Source organism: Pseudonaja textilis, chromosome Z (genome assembly GCF_049901715.1).
Source record: "Pseudonaja textilis isolate UNSWEBS1 chromosome Z, rPseTex1.2, whole genome shotgun sequence".
Lineage (NCBI taxonomy): Eukaryota > Metazoa > Chordata > Lepidosauria > Squamata > Elapidae > Pseudonaja > Pseudonaja textilis.
Window position 1 is genome coordinate 102,815,198 of NC_142008.1, and position 21,846 is coordinate 102,837,043.

The 21,846-nt window shown below is 39.9% G+C and overlaps 1 protein-coding gene across 3 annotated transcripts in view; it reads right to left on the reverse strand.

Annotated features, from left to right (window-relative positions):
- Positions 1 to 21,846, reverse strand: part of SYT3 (synaptotagmin 3) — a 54,445-nt gene that overhangs the window by 13,549 nt on the left and 19,050 nt on the right. For 2 of the 3 annotated variants that reach the window (XM_087915798.1, XM_087915800.1), the window contains exons 2-6: positions 21,369 to 21,821; positions 17,896 to 18,036; positions 16,119 to 16,500; positions 13,894 to 14,452; positions 213 to 333 (exon numbers count right to left, since the gene is read on the reverse strand). In XM_087915798.1, coding sequence (XP_087771924.1) covers positions 213 to 333; positions 13,894 to 14,452; positions 16,119 to 16,500; positions 17,896 to 18,031 — 1,198 coding nt within the window. In that variant the 5' untranslated portion in view covers positions 18,032 to 18,036; positions 21,369 to 21,821. The remainder of the gene's footprint in view (positions 1 to 212; positions 334 to 13,893; positions 14,453 to 16,118; positions 16,501 to 17,895; positions 18,037 to 21,368; positions 21,822 to 21,846) is intronic. The other variant, XM_026710875.2, reaches the window with a different exon arrangement.

A 21,846-nucleotide genomic window follows, 5' to 3' on the forward strand; every position in this document is an offset into this window, starting at 1 on the left:
TAAATTTTCTTCTGTTTTTTCTTGCCCATCCTACCTAACTGACTGTCCTCCAACACTTGAATTCTGATATTTACCTTTCTGTCCTCATTTTACTACCCATTTCCCCTGAGTAGCCTCCCTCTAAGACAACATTACTGCTCCACTGACAATGGTCTAGTTATTTTGCTTCAGGAACTACTGGCCATGACCCAAACTTTGTCAGATCTGCTCACCAGAAAATCCAGTCAGGTCCATGGCTTTAAGGTTGGTAGCCTTGATGATGGTAACTGTGAGACGACCAGCGGTGGGCAGGTAACAGAGGGAAAAATTCAACTCCCCGAGGTCTGCTTTTTCCTATAAGAACATGGGAAAAGAAAAGGAATGGTTTCAGGTCTTTAGTTAAAAGAAAACCTTCACTGAAAGTATTGAATTAGAGGCTGGACAGCCTTCTGCTAGCTGTGCCTGGGCCAGTTCGTGTATTGCAGATCTCACATTGGGAGGGGAGCTAAAACAGATCTCTACTTCTCTTTCTCTCTCTCTCTCTCTCTCTCTCTCACACACACACACACACACACACACACAAACACGTACGCACACACAGAAAAGTCTTTAAAAAGATACCACTGATTTGCTCTATTCTGGCAAGCATTCAACATATTGTATTGTTTTCCATTCTGACAGCAGTTAAATCAGGTATGAGATTAGGGTAGGTGTAATGGACTGTGAAAATAACCTTGAAGAAGAGAAGAAAAATCCACAGCCAAGGCAATGGCCAAGTAAGTGAAATCTCAGCCCAAATCAGGAATTGAATTTGAGAAAGCAATGACCCCCAAAGACCCTACCTAGTTCTCTTTAGAATAAAGGCAGGGAAGTTGGGGAGGGGGTAAAGATTTTCAGAATTGCAAGATTGATGTCAGTCCTTCAAGGTAGATCAAACTTGAGCACAAAGTCATGAACACTAAAACTACTTTTATTATAGGGTTACAATGACAGAACCGTACAACTTTGAATGTGCCTCCCTCCTTCTTGCCATTATTTTTGTAAACCCCACAATGTAGACCAAGTCGAGAAACAGGTAGGCTCCTTTTATCAATATTGACTATGATAACAGAATCTTGCACATTTGATTGTGCTTTACTCTCCACCCTCCTATTATACTCATGTGAATTTAAAAGGACTGTCTGAGCAGCTTATGTATTCCTTTTCCCTGATTAGCCATGATTTCCCTTCATTTTTTTGGTAATAGATCTGACCTCTCTCTGTCGAAGTCATCTTCCTTTCTCTCTACTTATTCTCAGTATTTGGGATATATCTTCTGTAACCCTTTACTTCAGGCATCCCTGCTCAAATTTTGGAAATTTTAGTCCAAAACATCTGGCAGCACCAAGTTACATATCTCTATTTTGAGATCTGTGACAAGAGTTCTATTAGACACTTCTGCAAAGCTCCTGGAAAAGAGCATTTTTGGCTGGTGGCCTGAATTCAGAACATTTTTTTCCTGCCAAAATATTCTCAGGAACTCCCTCCGCACTCACTTCATTTGGGCCATCAGTTGGGCCTTTTATTTTAAAGCAGGGTTCTCCAACCTTGACAAATTTAAGACCTGTGGACTTCAATTCCCAGAATTCCCCAATCAGCATGGCCCGCAAGTTGTAAAGTTGCCACGGTTCAAGAACCCTGTTTTAAAAGATAATCAGTAATATTTATATGATTGGCAGAATAGGTGATTGCCACAGAAATAGTCTTCTACATTGTTGGACTATAATTCCTCTCCTTGATAAATATTCCCTCCTGCATGGATATTTGTTGTTGTTAGTCGCAAAGTCATGTCCAATCCATCGCGATCCATGGACACCGTTCCTCCAGGCCTTCCTATCCTATACCATCCCCCAAAGTCCATTTAAGTTCACACCAACTGCTTTAGTGACTGCATCCAGCCACCTAATTCTCTGCTGTCCCCTTGTTCTTTTGCCCTCAATTGTTCCCAGCATTAGGCTCTTCTCCAACATGGATATTACAGGAATCCAAAAATATCTGGGAATCACAAGTTCTCTCTCTAACTCTACTGTAATGCGCTGACTCTCCATATTTTAAAACTCTGAGAAAAAAAGGCAGTCTCAAACCTTTTAGAGAGCTCAATGCTTAAAATAGTTTTGTTTCACTTTCAAAACTGTGCAGCTTTATATAACTTTTAAAAAAAACCTAACAACCAAACAATTTCTAGACCAGGGGTGTCAAACTCAAGGCCTGTGGAGTGGAGATCTGGCCTGTGGGGCTGATCAGGAAAGAGTGAAGGACTGGCCTGTGGTACCTCTGCTACCAAAAACGGATCTCCATTTTCACTGGCAGAGGGTTGCAGGAGGCAGTCACAGCCAAAAATGGAGCATGTGAGGGCCGCACATAACCCTCCTGAGTTCTGTTTTCACTGGCAGGGGTTGCAGGAGGCTGTTGCAGCCGAAAATTGAGCTCAAGAGCCCGTTTTCACTGGCAGAGTGCTTGGGCCACCACAGGTGCTCCCACATGAGTGATATTGAGCCAGCCACATCCACCTTGGCCAAGCCTCCCCCCACCAATGTCAAACACAACCCTGATGCAGCCATCAATGAAATCGAGTTTGACATCCCTGTTCTAGACACACATGCCATAGAAAATAAACATGACCAGAAACAAAGCAATTCCCTCACTAAATAGTAAGAAATACCATTAACTGAAAAATGGTTATCACTCTGTCAGTTTCTCCACATAGCTATTTTCTCATGTTTGGATCACATGAACACATATACACCAACATACCTTTCCAATGGAAATTTTCAAAGCCATCTGTCACATCTCAAAATAATTTTGATTTTTTTCAAAGTTGGGATTTCATAGCCAAAATTACAATTTGTATTAATAGGAAGATGTTTGTTTAAAAGCATTTTAATGATCATCAACACTGGGGAAATAACCATTACATATAAACATCGATAAAATAAAAGTTAGATTTCCAGTGCACAGGTCTGTCTATATATTTGGGGTGCTGGAGCTACCGTATTTCCCCATGTATAAGCCACCCCTTTTTTCCAAAATTTTCGAGCCCAAAAAGTAGGGGGGTGGCATATACAAAGCAGGTACACTTTTTATACGTGAAAAATGCATAAAATAATAAAGTAGGAATAAACTGGTTTTCCAGCAGTATGCTATACTTTTTTGTAAAAATTGTACGTGATGATACGATTATGAGTGCGAGTACGCGATAGAAATGCATACGCTAGGCATCGGCCTGAATGCTTCGCTCCTACTCTCGTTCCGATGCGTAGATTGCTACGCGTCGCCCGCACCACTTTCGCGCCATGACCGAAGTTGTAGATCTAGACGTCGAATTTTGTTTCTTTGTAAATTTTCTTTCTTCATAACTTGTTTCTCTAATAAAATATTTTTTTCAAAACTTCGCAGTCCAAAAATTGGGGGGGTGGCTTATACAAAGGGGGTGCTTATACATGGGGAAATACGGTATTATCTTAGTAAAGTTCATGCATGATAGATACCGGAATGATACCTTATAATATGCAAACCTGCCAGATTAATAAAAGAAGTTCTAAACCTTTGACCCTATCCTTTTTAATGATGTCTCAGTGCCATCAGGCACATCTCTTCCAAGCAGGAAGAAAGAAGACTTGTAACCTAGGCTGAAATGAATTAACTACCCCTGCTATTTCTGATCTATAGTCATGTCTGGACTTTAGGGAGCACATTGTGGGCACTTACCCAAATGCCTGTCTGCTGGGTGTACTGTGTCTTCCTTGCTGTAATTTTAATAAAATAAATTTAAAATGATCTGATCTGTCTGTCTTGTTTAGCTGCAGCTACATAAAGATTCCTTCTAGAGTGTCAGAGAAGAATGTGCAAAGCACATTGACTTAACTAGATCCACATTCCTCATTCTGTAATATGAACAGGTACACAACTTTCCTCCATAACATCTAAGTCTAATGTGAAGGACGGGCTTAGTTGAGAATGATCTCAATTATTGTAGTAAGACAGGAATATAGGAAGGTGTCTTATGATAAATCAGACCGGTTCACTGAAGTCAGGTCTGTTGACACCAGACACTATAAGTAGTAGCTCATCTGTAGTCCTTTGCTTAATCTGAAGCATCCTTGGCCGGGAAACAATCCAGGCCTCTAATAAGAGCTACTGTTTCTATCCTGCTGGCCTCCAAAACCTACTACTTGAGAGAAAGGGTAGTGTGTGAATGCGTATGTAAGAGAGGGAGGGAGGGAGATTGGATTCAGCCCCTTCTGGTACAGGTGAAACTCGAAAAATTAGAATATGTGCAAAAGTTCATTTATTTCAGTAATGCAACTTAAAAGGTGAAACTAATATGTGAGACTCATTATATGCAAAGCAAGATAGTTCAAGCCTTGATTTGTCATAATTGAAATGATTATGGCTTACAGCTAATGAAAACCCCAAATCCACAATCTCAGAAAATTAGAATATTGTGAAAAGGTTAAATATACTAGGTTCAAAGTGTCCCACTATAATCAGCTAATTAAGCCATAACAACTGCCTTTAAATGATCTCTCAGTCAGGTTCAGTAGGAATCACAATCATGGGAAAGACTGCTGACCTGATAGTTGTGCAGAAAACCATCACTGACACCCTCCATAAGGAGGGAAAGCCTCAACTGCAAAAGAAGTTGGATGTTCCCAAAGTGTTGTATCAAAGCACATTAATAGAAAATTATGTGGAAGGGAAAACTGTGGACGAAAAAGGTGCACAAGCAGCAGGGATGACTGCAACCTGGTGAGGATTGTCAGGAAAAGGCCATTCAAAAGTGTTGGGGACTTTCACAAGGAGTGGACTGAGGCTGGAGTCAGTGCATAAAGAGCCACCACACAGAGACGAATCCTGGACATGGGCTTCAAATGTCGTATTCCTCTTGTCAAGCTGCTCCTGAATAACAAACAACATCAGAAGCTAAAGAAAAACAGAACTGGTCTGTTGCTCAGTAATCCAAAGTCCTCTTTTCTGATGAGAGCAACTTTTGCAACTCCTTTGGAAAACAAGGACCCAGAATCTGGAGGAAGAATGGAGAGGCACACACTGCAAGATGCTTGAAATCCAGTGTGAAGTTTCCACAGCCTGTGTTGATTTGGGGAGCCATGTCATCTGCTGGTGTTGTCATCTGCTGGTGTTGGTCCACTGTGCTTCATTAAGTGCAGGGTCAACGCAGCCAGGAGATTTTGGAGCACTTCATGCTTCCTTCCAGAGATGAGCTTTATGGGGATGCTGACTTCATTTTCCAGCAGGACTTGGCACCTGCCCGCACTGCCAAAAGCACCAAAACCTGGTTCAATGACTGTGGGATTACTATGCTGGATTGGCCAGCAAACTCGCCTGACCTGCACCCCATAGAGAATCTATGGGGAATTGCCAAGAGAAAAATGAGAGACATGAGACCAAACAATGCAGAAGAGTTGAAGGACGCTATTGAAGCATCCTGGTTTTCCATAACACCTCAGCAGTGCCACAGGCTGATAGCTTCCATGCCACACCGCATTGAGGCAGTAATTGCTGCAAAAGGGGCCCAGACCAAGTACTGAGTACATATGCATGCTTATATTTTTCAAAGGTCCAATATTGTTTTATGTACAATCCTTGTTTTATTGATTGCATGTAATATTCTAATTTTCTGAGGTTGTGAATTTGGGGTTTTCATGAGCTGTAAGCCATCATCATCACAATTATGACAAATCACAGGTGAACTATCTTGCTTTGCATGAACTATCTTGCTTTGCATCTCATATATTAGTTGCACATTTTAAGTTGCATTACTGAAATAAATGAACTTTTGCACGATATTCTAATTTCACCTGTATATTCCCCCATGCAATAATTGGCAATAGATTACATCAGAAAGAACCTGGCATTTAGGAGAATAGAAAGACTGATCCACAAAGGGGTGAAGATGGAAACAATGAATTATAGATTTCAATGTCTCCATTCAAGGCTTTGATCTTCCTCCCAAATTGGATACAGCCTACCCCTAAGTGTTCTCCAGATGTTTTGATTTCAACTTCCATTTTAGGTAGGAGTTCTGGGGACCAAAGAATTCAAAGCGTATGTCAGACTCTTGATTGAAGAAGATCCACACTGTTTCTTGTGCTCTCCCATTAAGCATGACAACCTGGGTCCAGTAAAAAAGCCGATCTACAGATAACTTTATAAATAATACAGAGGGAATTGTTATCTTTTTAAAATATTGATACATTGTCTTTCAGACCAAATCCTTCCGAAGGTGGGTGGCTTTAGAACAATAAAAACATAGAACATCAGGAAGAAAATAATTGATATAATCCAAATTGATACAATCCAGCCACAATCCAAAACAAAAAATGATTAAACTTTGAAAGAAAACTATACATACTGTCTAAGCATCTTTCTTGGCCCCTGGAGGAAGAAGGTAGGGAGGAAAAAGGATGTTTGGGTGCATGGAGAGAGGAGAAAAATATTTGAAATTAGAGGTGGTAAAGGCCACCTCGATAAAGAAAAAACCACAATAATATGCATTTACTATTCCAGTGACAGCAAGGATTTTTTTTTAAAAAAGGGACAACTTAATCAAAACTATAACCTGTATAGAAAGAAAATATTGTACCACAGTGCTTGATGCTGCATGCGATTCATTACCGATTCAGCCAATTTCGAACCAGCCAATTCCAAAACGGGATTTCTAGTGTCATACCCTGGACAAATCCCTGAAATTTCAGTCCAGAACCTATAACGAGAGCTTAGCCCAGAAAGGATACCCATAGTGAACGCTCAGGATGAAAGGGGAAGGCAATTTTTGCCCCCTCCCCCCCCCAATGACCTGGTAGGGCACTGCTTGCTTCTCAATATTTTATGATCTTTTACCAGCTCAGTCCCATTTGCAGCCTCATCAATATGAATTAATCTCTCTCCTTTTCTTTCTTCCCTTTCCTTTTCCTTGGCAGCACTCTTAAATCATCAGAGTCCAAAGGGTATCAATTGGCCTTCATCCAGGCCAAACTACAGAGGAATGTGAGGCTAAGAGCAGAAGGGCACAGAGTGATGGACCATTGCTGGCTTAAAGGCAGGGAGATAGGTCTAGGAGGAGGAGAAAAAGGAGAGGAAGATAGATGGGGAAAAAACAACAACCCATCTCCCATTCTCTAAACACTGGTAAAGAGACACAGATTGAAGCCAGATAAAATCATGTGTACTGAGGGTCAAATTAGAATGATGGGGTTTTGACTTTCTATTCGGACACCTAAGTCATGGGTAAGACTATCATTCCTATAGACCACTCCCTTTATATCATTCTGAGCAAACTAAACCAAAACCCAGATTAACAAAGCATAAAATTCCTATGTTTGCCTATTATGCTAGGCCTAAACAACTGGCTTACATAAATTTTTAAAGTGATGACTTGATTCAGACGATGTGCTAAAATTATGGCTGCAGAAGCTGTAGATAGCTTTACAATGTGTTAATTAGATAGCTGGCTGAGCTTCGGTAATAATCAGGTATTTAAGCTACTGGGTGCACACATCAAATTTTCACAATCTCTGCCCCATTCCTGAGCTGAAAATGTTACTCCATTCCACTCTTGTAACAGTAGTATACCATTGTCCAAATACCTACTACAACCCTCTGGATCTGATTTAGATGTATGAAAGTGAGCTGACATGAGTAATATAAAAACTTTTGATGATTCATCCATGATTTATTCCATTTATGCAAGTCATTACTTAAGGTGTTTCCAGAAAAAAATGATTATGCAATTGCCTTGTTTCATTTATAGATTTATATGGGGGAATCCAAGCGAACACCTTCTACTTTTAACCTTCCTGTTTTCTCATTGGTTGTTCCATCTTTTTGTTTTTTTTGCTGTAGAACAAGCATTTGGGAGAGAATATTGCAAGCTGCCTTTTGATGATTGAACCTGTGAATTCACTGCCCAAGCGATGAACTAATACGACATAGTATTTCAGTACTTGTTGCTATCTCTCAGTTTAGGCCACTGAATAGTTATGAAGATAAAATGGGGATTCAGGAACCACATTTTGTACCTTCTTTAAACCAAAGATAACAAACCTGAGCAAGTCTAGAAAGCGATGTATAACTTCCATAAAATATATATTTATATATGTTCATGGAAATACTTACCAGTAGTGGATTGCAAAGAGGGGGTGGTTATGTGATTTGATTATCAAGTAAAGGAATTGCAGGCTAACACATGAAGGGCATCAGGTGGGTGGAGAGTCAGGAAATTGATAAATATAATTTCTTTCACCATTCCATTCCTGACAGGCAGTTTAGGTGCTCCTAAGAAGCACAGATGCACTGCATCAGATCAGCCATAATTCATTATAGGAAACATATAAAATGAAAAGCCTGGAAAAGCGGAGAAGATCCACCAAAAGCTATTCAAAGTAACTCAGGTTTTGCTCATTAATTTGACAAAATTGGCAAGTTGCAATATTACTTTTTAAAAATGGGACTAAAGGTGCTTGGAACAAGTCAATCTTCCATCAGTGGAAAATTATCTCCATAATATACTTCCAACACAAGGATGGCAGCTCTATAAATACCACAGACTTCTGACTATATTAGCTTGCTGACTGGGGTGAACAATAATTAAAAGGGAAGGCACAGATTTTACGTCTTCCCTTTATACTGACAAGCAACAGCTCTCCCGAGAGATTTCAGGCAGGGCTTCATCTTTCCCAGCCTAACAAGCAATTGACAAAGATCAATACATTTTTTGTATGCAAAGCAAGTGTTCTGTCAGTGAACTAGGACTCTTTCATCAAAACCCACTTAGGGGAGTTATAGATACCATAATACTGTTGTGCCATAGCACTCACTTCTTAAAAATCCTTGGTGGTGGGGAGAAAATGTTTCTTATTATAAAAAACAAAAATATTGAGAAGCTGAATAAAATGTGATATGTCCAACATTGTCTGCACTGGATGTTCATTGGTAACAACTTCTTAGGGAGTGGGAAAAAAATTCCTAAAGCATACTTCATAAATGCTTTCACTGCTTCTTCCTGCTATTACTCGTGCCTAACTTTGAATGTTTTGCCTTCACGATATCCAAACGCAGATTTAGTGATATATTGAATAAACTGAAATAATTTCTCAGTTACATCTCACTGATTTCAAAATTTGGATGTGCCACCAATAAAATCTAATCGATCAAGAAACTCTGGGTAGCATATGGCCCTACAGCCTCAAGCTCCACACCAACAGCATTAGAGATGCAAAAACTGTGTGTGTGTGTGTGTGTGTGTGTGTGTGTGGAGTGAGGGAGTCTATTATATATCAGTTCATAGCCAAGCTTCTAAAAACATCCAAATCCTGGAAAACTCAAATACTCAAGTGCAATGCCATACTCCCTAACTACAATATTTGGAAGTAGTTGCATATGTAGCTAAAACACCATCACTTGCACACAAGAATGAGCATCTGGTAGGCACAGGGAGGAAACACTTCAAAGGTTGGGTAGGTGGGAAAGAATCCCTAAGAAATAGATTATGCCACACATGTCACTAAAGACATTGGGTGTTCTAATTTGCAGGAGGGAAAACAAGCAACTCTGGGAACCAGAACAAACAGTCTACTCACAGAGGAAATGGTAATAAAGAAAATATTAGAATGTACCAAAATGAACAAATTAACAATGGAAATTAAAGACAGGAAAAACAGAGTATTACCTATTATGGGACCTGTGGTACAATTGGCTAGAAAAAAGAGTGCAAGGGTTAGAAAACGAATGATGAAAGAGGATCAACAAGTTAGAAACAAATACAGGTATAAAGCTATATAGAAGGATATGTATTGTAAGCAATATTGGTACTAGATTCAGTTGTCTAAGATTGTACATAATTGCAAATCAAAATATATAGAGTGATAAATGTATAGAGGTATGTTATAACCATGGATACAATAGATATAAGTATGTTGTATAATATCAAGTTTTTATTCTTTTTTCTATGGACTATACTGTATGAAAAAGAGAAAAATGGTGGTAACTAGGATGTATAACATCATGTATATTTTAAAAAGATGCTGATACTACCAGCATATCGTTGTTGCAAAATTGAAATTGTGATGTAAAATGAAGGAAAATGCACAATAAAAATATTTTTATAAAAGAGAGAGAACAAATCGAATGGTGTATTTTGAACAGATACCCCTGGTGCAACATAATTCAATTTCCCAAATGAGAATCCTAGGAACCTTCAACAAGACTGGATGTTAAGACAGCCTTCCTCAGTCTGGCATCCATCCAGACACATTGGGCTACAATTTGCATTCTCAACCTATTGAACAAGTCTAGTAACCATCTTCTGGTCTTCAGCCAGAATCTGGTGAAGATTGCTCTCCTCCTTCAGTTGTCTAAGGTCCAAGATAATTCTCTGTATCCTAATCCTACCAGGAATGTTTATTTGGTCTTCCTCCCTTCCTCTATTCCACTACTTTCTCTCCCATCCTATAACCAGCTGGTTTGCTAAAGCTCAGGAAAAAACAATCACACAATCAGTAAGAACAACATTCAAACCAGAACGATATTTCAGGCTTTTGGAGAAAGGCAGAAAGATAGCAGCTAAAAAACTTCGACTGGCTATCATGACAATTGTTGGACATGATAGAAAGGAAGAAGAAATCTAAAGTTGTGAGGAAAGGGCATTTGCTGATAGGATCAGGAAGAATAGCTGCTGCACACCTGACTGCCCTAATTAGCCACCAGCTTGATGAATAAGAGCCTAGCTAAAAATATGCACAGAGAGGGAGAAGAAGAAAAACAAGACAAGTTGCTCTTTGAGAGAGCTGAAGGGGAAGAAATGGGGAGGGGGAAGAATGGGAGGAGGGAGAATCCAATAGGTGAATGTCTGCAAGAAACCTACTGAAACCACCCACTCCCATATTCTCTTTTGGTTTTACCAATTCTCCCCAGGGAACCCCTCCCTTGTTCATGACATTTCCCATTTTTCACCTCTGCCCACACAAATCCTTTTATATCATCCATTCTTCAGACAGTGTGCACATTTTTAAGTATCAAAAACATTTTACAATCTCCCTGCAGTGCACTTACATTTTGGAAGCAGGACATTTTGAGGCCAGAGCACAGAAGAGATATGTGAGTGCATTTCCACCATATTTTTTTGCAAGCAAAAAGCAAGGGAATTGGGTGGAGAACCTTTCTGAATCTTGTATTATCTACAGAACTGTAGTGAACAGGCCAAGAGTGAAAGCTCAACTTCATTAGGAATGTATTACAGAAGAAACTCTTCTTTCGCACCCTACGAATGATCATTATTGCTATTTCTATGTGCCTAGCAACAATGATAAAGCTCCAGGTATACCAAATTTCTACAGTTTGTGTTTCACAGTGAAAGCACATTGTAAGTCTTGTCCAGCCAGTTATATTGCTCTCCTGATTTTGTTCATAACTCAATATCTATGAATATACATGCAGCTAAGTGCTTATATACGGAACAGTGATTCAGAATCCTTCCTACTACATTTCTTAGCATCAAGATATCCCCTGTGCTTTCTCAGGAAATAGTAATGTTTCACGGGCACCAACCACAGAAAATTTCAGGAATACAACCCAAAATGTGTGTTTAACTAATGGGAAATCTCTTCTGTAAATATGCAGGGAATGGGACAACTCACTGAAGCCAGCTGGGTGTGACTGGGTGGGCATGGCCATCCGGGCACCACTAGATAGCTGTGGCTGGCTGGCCGTGGCCAGATCAACACAAGGATTATGTAGTTTGCATACCACTTATAATCTGTGGATTAGAATTGTGCTCTTGTTGATTGACTTTAGCTGATCAGAATAATGCCTGAGCATTTGCTTCATATTTTGAATTATGTAAGCATTGTGCATATTTGGATTAACACAGCTGGAACAGACCTTGTAGGTCTAGTCCAACCCCCCACCCAAGCAGGGGACCCTTCACCATTTTTGACAGATGGTAGTCCAGTGTCTTCTTGAAAGCTTCCAGTGATGAAGCTCCCACAACTTCTGAAGGCAAGCTGTTCCATTGGTTGATTGCTCTCGCTGTCAGAATTTTTTTTCTTATTTCTAGGTTGAATCTCTCCTTGATCAGTTTCCATCCATTATTCCTTGTCTGGCCTTCGGGTGCTTTGGAAAATAGCTTGAGCCCCCTCCTCTCTGTGGCAGCCCCTCAAATATTGGAATACTGCTATCATGTTACCCCTGGTCCTTTTCTTCACTAGACTAGTCATGCCCAGTTCTTGCAACTGTTTTTTATATGTTTTAGCCTCCAATCCTCTAATCATCTTCGTTGCTCTTCTTTGGACTCTTTCTAGAATCTCAATATCCTTTTTATAACTGTGGTGACCAAAACTGGATGCAGTACTCTAGGGGTGGTCTTACTAAGGCTTTATAGCAGGGGTCTTCAAATTTGTCAGCTTTAAGACCTGTGGACTTCAACTCCCAGAATTCCTCTTCCAGTCATGTAAGCTCAGGGATCCTGGGAGTTGAAGTCGACAAGTCTTAAACTTGCCAAGTTTGAAGAACCTTGCTTTATAGAGTGATATTAGTACCTTACTTGACTTTGATTGTATCCCTCTGTTAATGCAATTTAGGATTACATTGGCTTGGTCCTTCTCTTCACTAGACAATTAGAAGCTAAATACAAAAAAAAGTTGTAAACTGGATGCTAGGAAAAATTAGATTTTTTTTAATTTGGAGGCTTGGCTTAGTAGTCACTTTAACCTAATAATGAGTCTGAGAATGGTGAAAAATAATTTCAACTTAGCAGTAGTTGTGTTAAAAATATGTGTTAATATCCCCTTGAGGAATGTGGGGATTGCCATTTGCTGTAAACTTAACCATCAATTGCCTTTTTAAATAAGCAGAGAAGGCTTCACTCCTGCCTGCTTATCATCCTAAAAGCTAGCAAGGCTTAAAATCGTCTTCATGCCCCTACCAGCTGCTGCTTCAGTGGCATTTTATTTCTTTTATTATAATTAAATCATAACTGTATCTTCTTCCTAAGTATTGTAATACTGAACTGTAACCAAAACTGTTTTCTGTGGGAGCAAATGGAGCAAATGAGTGCAATACTCCCTTCCTCATTTTGTCTTCCCTCCAATGGGATCGCCACCATCTGAATGGTGCTCAGGAGAGATCTCGACAAATGGAGCACAGCTGTGCTACTGTGTTCTTTTGAGCACCTATCAGAGTTCTCCTCAGTCAAAGAACAAAACTGACTTCCCTAGTGTGGAAATATTTATTTAAAAACCTTCCCCCCTCCTTTTGAGGCAACTATTGTTATTGATTCATGAATATACAATAGCTGAGCAATGCAGCTGCATTGATTGACTGAATTGATGAAGTGCACCAAGCTAAAATGCCGCATTCAAGTATTGAAGAGCTTGATTAACCAAATGAGACCGCTGAATATTGTGACTAATTCAATTACAATGAATTTAATCCCTTGAGCAATTTGCATTATTGGTTAGAGTTTACCTTTTAACTCAAAACCTTGGAATGAATCATTCAAGGGGGATGTCACACAATCAAGCAGAAGAAGTCCTCGGCTTACAACCTTAACTGTGACTAGACTTTCTGTTGCTAAGTAGGAGAGTTGCACCTGATTTTTATGACCTTTGTTGCTATGGGTGTTAAGCCAGTCCCCACAGTTGTTGAAGTGAATCATGCAGTTGTTAAGCAAATCTGGCACACCCCCATTGACTGTGCTTGTTAGAAGACAACTGAGAAGGTCGCAATCACATGACCCCAGGACACTACATAAATACATGGAGACCTGAATTTGGACCACATAATCATGCGGATGTTGTGACAATTATAAGTGCAAGGAATGATTGTAAGCCAAAGGCTACCTGTAACAGCTCCACTTACCGAACTGGCTTCCATGATGTCCCTCCAGAGGGGAGCATCATTGTCCCGCTCAGCAATCTCCAGCAGGTTGTCCAGGACAACTTGGCCAATGAGATCATGACGGGAGAAACGGTCAAAATCATAGACGCTGAAATGAAGCTTACGCGAGGGAAGTTCAGCAAAGGGGACGTTGAAGTTAAAGGTCTCATTGAAAATAGGGTTGAGCGTTTTGCGATGCACCTTCGTCTGGAATTTCTTTTTACGGTCAGGCAGAAGGTACATTTTCACATAGGGGTCAGAGAATCCGTTTGCATCTTTGGCAGGTAGGTCCAAGGCCCGGAGTATCCTGACCACCAGCTGCTCCGTGCCATAGGCATAACGGAGGGCAAAGCTCAATTGTCCACAACTTGGAGCCTCCCCTTTCTTGGAGTCTGCCTCACCTGAGCGCTGTTTATACAGTTCAGGTTTTATCTGCCCAATGCTGGTCACTTGTTCCACCTTGTCTTCTCCTCCAACACCATGGACTCCGGTGTCTGGGCTGCTCAGCTGCTGGGTCACAGGACGGGGCAGTGTGTTATACCTGGAGAGAACAGTTGAAAAAAAAATACAGCCGGAGATACACATAACCACATGTCCATTAAATTCACCCCACAAATAAATAATCCTCTGTCTAGGATAGAATTACACCTGTTAGCACCGTATATTTAAATTTACAGAAGGGTAACAGATACCTCCTGGTCTACAGATCAACTTAAATTGATTTAAAATTTGAATCAGAGTTAGTTAATTCATTAAAATCACTGAGATTTACATTATCCACAACTGACATTAAATGCCATTCAGACAATACATTCTTAATGTTGCTAAATCTGGATCTATTGTGTATTTAATATATAAAAAGATGCAGCAGATTTACAGATTTTATGGATGAAATCTTGAAAAACGCATACAAAAGCATGATAGCACCTGCTGTAACATGCACATTATCTGCCTTCCAAAAAGATAGCAGGAGCACTTTTATTCTTTAGAACCAAAACTGGATATACACTTGATTTAATAATTTAATTCAATGAGCCTGTAACTGTTTTAGTGTGAGATCTTTAATCAGTCAGTGGTAACTTTTCACTTCTTAGAATATGGACAAGAAACCACAGACACGTGGAGAAAGCTCCGTGAACTGTGTTACGCTGGAAGTTCAGTTGAGGAGAACTGATTATCTAGTTGGCAGGTAATCAGGTCTTCTTGCTTTGTTTATGAACCAGCCACATTGTTATATTACAACTGTGTGCCTCCTATGCTACTGTGCTTTTTCTTTTTCCAAAGTCCCATTAAAAACCTCTAACTCTAAGCATCTTGGAAGCTGAATACAATGAACAAGTGAATAGCCTACTTATCCATGTAGTATATATATGATTATATTCTGAAGCCAAAACTTACTTTTTAAAGGACTGCATCTGTTATAGTCAACCCAAAACATTTCAAGCAGCACTGTGTTTCAGAATAGTGCGTAATACAGTGTTTCACCACCTTGGCAACTTTAAGATGCCTGGAGTTCAATTCTCAGAAATCCCCAGCCAGTTGGTTGGGGAATTCTGGGAGTTGAAGTCCAGGCATCTTAAAATTGCACATTGAGAAACACTGGTATAATGAATCCATTATTTATGTATTTATGTGTGGATCTCATGATGTCAGTGTTGCTGTCAGGAGTCCTAGACTACCATCTGGCAACTTGCATTATTTTCGTTGCCTTCTGCATCTTTGAGAGTTATTCTTGATATTTTCATTTATAGAATGGGAATCTGGGCTAAGAGATATTGATTGAAAGGCATCTTACCTTACTGATCACGCAGTTTGTGCTCTCATGCTTATAATTTTAAAAAATGTGACATAAAAGAAAAAAATGGGGCAACAAAAAAACAAACAAGAATATTCAGGCACCAATTATTAATGTTAGACAGATAAAGTGGTGGGATTCAAATTTTTGTACTACTGGTTCTGTGGGCGTGGCTTGGTGGGCATGGCAGGGGAAGGATACTGTAAAATCTCTAGTCAGAGGTGGTATTTGCCGGTTCTCCAAACTACTCAAAATTTCCGCTACCGGTTCTCCAGAACTGGTTAGAACCTGCTGAATTCCACCTCTGGACAGATAGTATTGAATGTATGTCCTCCCTATAAACATCAATTGTACAGACTCAGCTTTAATACTTGGGCTCCCCCCTCTGTATCCTTCCTTCTTCACAACTCACCTGGGAGTGGGTGCCAAGCTTGCCACTTGCTGATGGGAGTGTGCATTGGGAATGCTGCCTTCCTTGGTACCGGTCTGACTTTCCACGGGGAGGTCAGGGGAGGTTTGGCTAACCTTGAGGTTGGCCTCGGGGTAGGAATCCATATCGAGGTATGATCTCTCAGGCATTTCGGGACCCAGTTCTACTCGCTCAGCCAGGAGATCCCCAAAAGGCGAGTGGTGGAGATGAGCATGGAGGGGATGCTCCTTGCGCTGGGTTTGTGATGAGGATCCTTTGTCTCGCCAGGGGATCCAACATAGTTTCCAAGAGACGAACAGGGAGACGCCCAGCAGCACAATCCCACAGAAAGTCACAATCACTGACAGAAGACTAACCAGGATCTCTAGAGGAGGAAAGTGGAGAGGCAAATACCACAATGAAAGATCAGGGAAAAGTTATTTTCTATGGTCATCTGTCATCTTGACTAGTTGAGCTGTCCTCATTTATTGGCTGTTGGAGAGAACCTAGAACCCTGCGCAAACAGCACTAACTGCCAGTGGGCAGAACACATGACAGCTCAGCTCTTTCTTGAGTGGTACCATCAAACTGACCCTGACTCCCAATTTAGTCCTGTCCCTCCATTAGAAGAAGTAATCCCAACCTGACTATAATATGGACTGTCAAGCACTGGAAGAGATGTCCATATAAAAAGCTATGCACCCTTCATTTTTTTGGTTCCCATTCCAGAAATATTTAATTGGACATTAATTATAAATCCAGTCTTGATTAGGTGTGGAACTGTAAAAAAGAATACTATACTGGAGGGAAATAAGTTTCCACCCCCAGGATAAATTCTACAGTCCTTTGGGATCAGTGCTAAATATAAATTAAACCATATTGTAGTTTCATTCCAAAATATAATTGCCATCTACATTCAATAAATGCACAACATTCCTTCCTTCTATCTTGCTATATATTTTCATTATTTATACTCAAGTTTCCTAGTGTTGTTGATACCTAAGAAAAATCTCTGATGGTCTTTGATAAATTTTCATAGATGCAGCCAAGAAGAATAGAAAAATCATTTCCCATTAAATCCTATTTAAAGACTATTTAAAGCCCAATGGCACAGACACATACATAGAATTCTCAATAAATACCATAACAATTGCAATATATATGTAATCAAATTATGTAATGGTTCTTCCATTTGAATGTATTTTCCATTGCACAACTTTTAAACTGCTTGATTCAAAGCATTTCCCAAGAAAACTCCAGAGAGCTTTCAGGATTTTATTTATTTATTTGATTTGTCAATCGCTTACAAGATAATAAGAATAAGTATAAACATGACTAAGAATACAGGAAATAGGTACAAATAAATGGGGACAATAGGACAAGGACGGTAGGCACAATTGTGCACTTATTCACGCCCCTTACAGACCTCTTAGGAATGGGGTGAGGTCAATAGTGGATAGTTTAAGGTTAAAGGAGTGGGGATTAGAGGATGTAACAACTGGCAAATGTGATAAGAACCAGAAGCCTTATTTTTCTTTAATACAAAAGTAGTTCAAGATTTCAAATGATCCCACAATTCTCATTAAAGTGTCTTTCTGTCACGTGGAACTATAAAATAACATATAGGCATATTTTAGTTATTTGTTCATATAAAATAACAATTTATAATGGAAACTTTTATGCCACTTCAGTCCAGCAACATACTAACTAGAACTAGACCGTAATTTTTCATCATTCTATTCCTATTTCCTCTATGGATATGATAGATCAAGATTCTCACCTGTGTTGATGGGACCCACATGCCCTGTCAGTTCCTGACACTTTTCACGTTCCTGGGCAGCACATGTGTTGGAACACAGCACATGAAGGAGCTCCATTGCCTTGCGATGCCTATCCTCATCATAATCTCCTGACATGATGCCTAAACAGCAAGTAGACATTGTAGACATTGTACTGCATGTTAAAAATGTCATTATATATGACCTTGGGCCATGGTGAAATCGGCAGTGCAGGTTGTCCTAGCAGTAAGGTCCCTGCTGATTCTTATTGCTAGCTGAACTTTGAGGTGTCCTTAAATTACATGCCAAAGAATTTAAATTCAGTCCCTGCTCTCTTCAATGACCAGCTGAGTCATTGACAGTCAAAGGAGGCTATGTTGAATTACAAACATGCCAACCTTGTTTTAAAAAATTATTCTCATAAGTGCATCCTTTATTTGAAGGGTTCAAAACTGTCTGGATGCCACTTAGATTATGCTATCTTCTGCATTTATTTTAGCCACTGATGCTGAAGCTGAAACAAACAGACTCACGCTACAAAAACAGAGCAAAACAAAACCCACCCTCCATATCCTCTAACCCTGTCTACTCTGGGAAAAACTGGAGTTTTGATGGTAGAAGTAGGCACAAAAGTAATATCAGGGAGATAGGAGGAACAAAAGGGGAAGCAAAATATACTCTGTATCAGAACTCTGGAGAAACAAAGGGTGGGCATTGTCTATAGATGAGGACCGGGCTACCTTAACAGAGAAGCCATTTTCATATTTACTTTATATCAGTTGAAACTGATTCATATTGCCAGAGGGTAAAGTGGATAGCATGTGCAAAATGCATGGAAATGACAAAGCAGGCATGGTATGTCTTTAGGTAGCTTTGGGTGAACAGGGATGGAATACCAACCTATGTCTTATCTATCAATTCAGACAAAGGCAGCATCTCAACTGAACACCACCAAATGCAAGGGAGAAATACAGTGGCACTGGGTCAAAGCCCAACACAATTGCATCTTGTCTCCCCCAAAAATAATTACCTGGGAGATACCTTAGCTTGGCTAATCAGAGGCAGACCAAAATTTAAGTGTAGGTCCAGATTTAATTGGCTAAAAAGGGACTCTCAGTATAGTTAGGTCTGTGATGGTCTTTTAACCCAGCATCCCAGATGTTGTTCTTGGGTGGTGGAACAGGCAGGCGGGGGTGGAGAGGAAGCACATAAGTGGTGGGGGATAGAACGTGAGACAGAAGCATGAGGAAGAGGTCCATTAGGTGCATCGGTGCTGGCTTATTACAACTGGAAATAAAATGTAGTAAATCACTGGTGAAATGATGCCCAACTAATATCATCGAAGGCAATAAATATGTGTTGATGTATTCCAAGGAAGGAAGGAAGGAATACACTTAAAACTATAAGATATCCGCCTTGGCTGACAACCAGTCAGAAGGACCACATCATAAAATTAGCCTGGAGAATGTCAGTATCAAGACATTTCTTCAACTTTACTAGTACAGCAATAGACATTTATAAAATGCAAATAATTCCAGTAGGAAGGAAAGTTATCAGAGGTAGATACCAATTTGCTGTGGATAATCTCTCCTTGAACATTACCCATATATAAAGATGTAACCTCTGTTGCTAAGCTCAGTTTCAGATACGCTCTAAAGGAGCCAGCAGCACGGCTAGCAACGCATCAGCTCAAATACATTGTCTCACACAAAGAAGGAAGACATTTCACCAAGAAATAGCAGCCATGAATACTGGAAAGATAAATTATCTAAATGCACTACTGATTCTCAGGCCGAGTTCATTTCAGGACCCCCAGCCCATATTATAGGTTACCTCAGCCACTTGTTAGCCATGGAACTTGAATTGTTTAAATAAATGCCCTCCCAAATGGGAGTAGGCAAGAGATTGAGCATGCAGACTGTGCCCCAATCTCCAATGTCAATGTACCTGATGGCCTTGGCTGTTATGTTTGGTGCATTAGTGATTCATGGCCAGTTTGTGTGCCAGCTCATGAACAAGTGATCAACAAGTGTACAGGGAAGATGATAAATGGGGATCTTCTCACTCTTCTTATTTGTACAACCCAATGTAAAAGAGGGGCAGGATTCATATATACCACAATGCGATTTGTTTGATTTTGTTTATTAGGCATATCGATTTATTGTGATCTATCAAACATGGTTTATATAATACATTATGAGAGGCTATCTAATTAGCCTTCTCTACGCATGGCTTACTGTAATACAGGAACTATGTTTGGAAAGGGAGATTTATTAACCCATGGCAGCTAATAAGCTGCAGAAGCATTTTAAAAGACTACCAGGATTACTGTGATAAAAAAGGCTCCAGAGTCCATGAACATTATGCTATAAAAGTTAATTTAGTCAGGCTGTCTAAGGCAGTCTATGTTTACCAGAGGCCTTCCACCTGTTCTAGATTTCAGTAGTTAAGGGGTTGGATCAAGGATGGGGTGAGCCAAGTATAAATGCAGCCTTGGCCAAGAAAAATTAAGGGGGGACTTCAGGTAAGGCCACTCTCAGCCTTGCTTAACCTACAGCAAGCCAGTTTTGAGGGGTTAGAGGAAACATGAAAACAAACAAATAGATAACTCTCATTCCTAGCTAGATTAGGAGAGCCGAATTTCAATGCACCTGAATGTCATAAGCATTGAGAACATTGCTCTTAATTCTACAAGATTTGTATATGTCTGGAGAGAGGTTGAGTATTTTCTGAAGGAGCTTGCAGCAATTGGTCATTTAGGCTTCACGGTATTTCTCAGCCAAATAAGGAGCTAAGCTAAAACCTACCTGCCATGGTTTTTAAAAAGCAGGACCCTCTCTCCTTGATTGGGCCCAGAGGACAACGGTGCTGGCAGCTGCCCTACTTACAATAACTCAAATGCAGAGAGGGGATTGTTCAAAATTGCTATAAAAGATAAAGGTTATAGGTTTGGGAGCTGCTCCATACATTCCAGTTCTTATTGTTCAATTCTGACAGTTCTAATTTTAGGAATAAAGCCTTTTTCAGCATTTTATTCCACAATGCATCTATTTTTATTCTTTTGTTTCTTTTTTTAATGAAAAGAACAATGGTGCAGACTGGAAACAATAAAACAGCAACCACAAATGACCCATGGATAATAATTCCATTAATATTGTTAATAATATTCAATCTCCATCTTATCCCTGAACACTAAGTAAATTTCTTTTGAGAGAAAATAAATAATTAGAAAGAGTGGAGGGAAACCTTAAACAAATAAGGATAATTTTTCAAAATATACCTTAGTTCCAGAATTAGCATTACTATTATTGTATAGATATTGATAAGCTAAACCTCCCCTATCCCAAATCCTCACTTGATTTCCAGAACTATAATAAAGAACTTTGTCTGGACTTTTTTACAATTAGTAATGAGGATCGGTGTCAGCTATTTTGAGAACCTTTTGACATTCTCTGCCCTCTGTTCAAAATCTCACCTGGTCAGCAAACTGGTTCAGTTGATAGCTGTCAAGTTGCTTCTGTATTGCTGGATCCAGAATGCTAACTGACCCAGTCAATGCCAGGCAGCAGAGGAGCAGGAAAGCAATCCAAAGTTTCTGGTGAACTGAGTCCATATGTGAGAGGCTGCAAGAGGGAAGTAGGTCACTGGATCTGCCATCCAGAGCACTGCTGAGTCCAAGTTGCAATTTGATGTTGTGGTGGAAGACAACTGTGCCCACCGCAAGATGCTGGATGGAACCAGTAGCCGAGATCAAATGTGATTGTGAGAAGGTTTCAGTGTGTCTAGCTGGCTTTACAATGTCTAAACGAAATGCCAGATCTCCAACTGAGTTCTGGAGGGTTCTTCATTATTTTCTAAATCCTCCATGAAATTGGTTGCCTGCGAATTAGATCCCTGCTATTGCCAGTGTCTTCAGTTAGGTGGCCAGCTGCATGAATTTAAAAAAAAAGGTG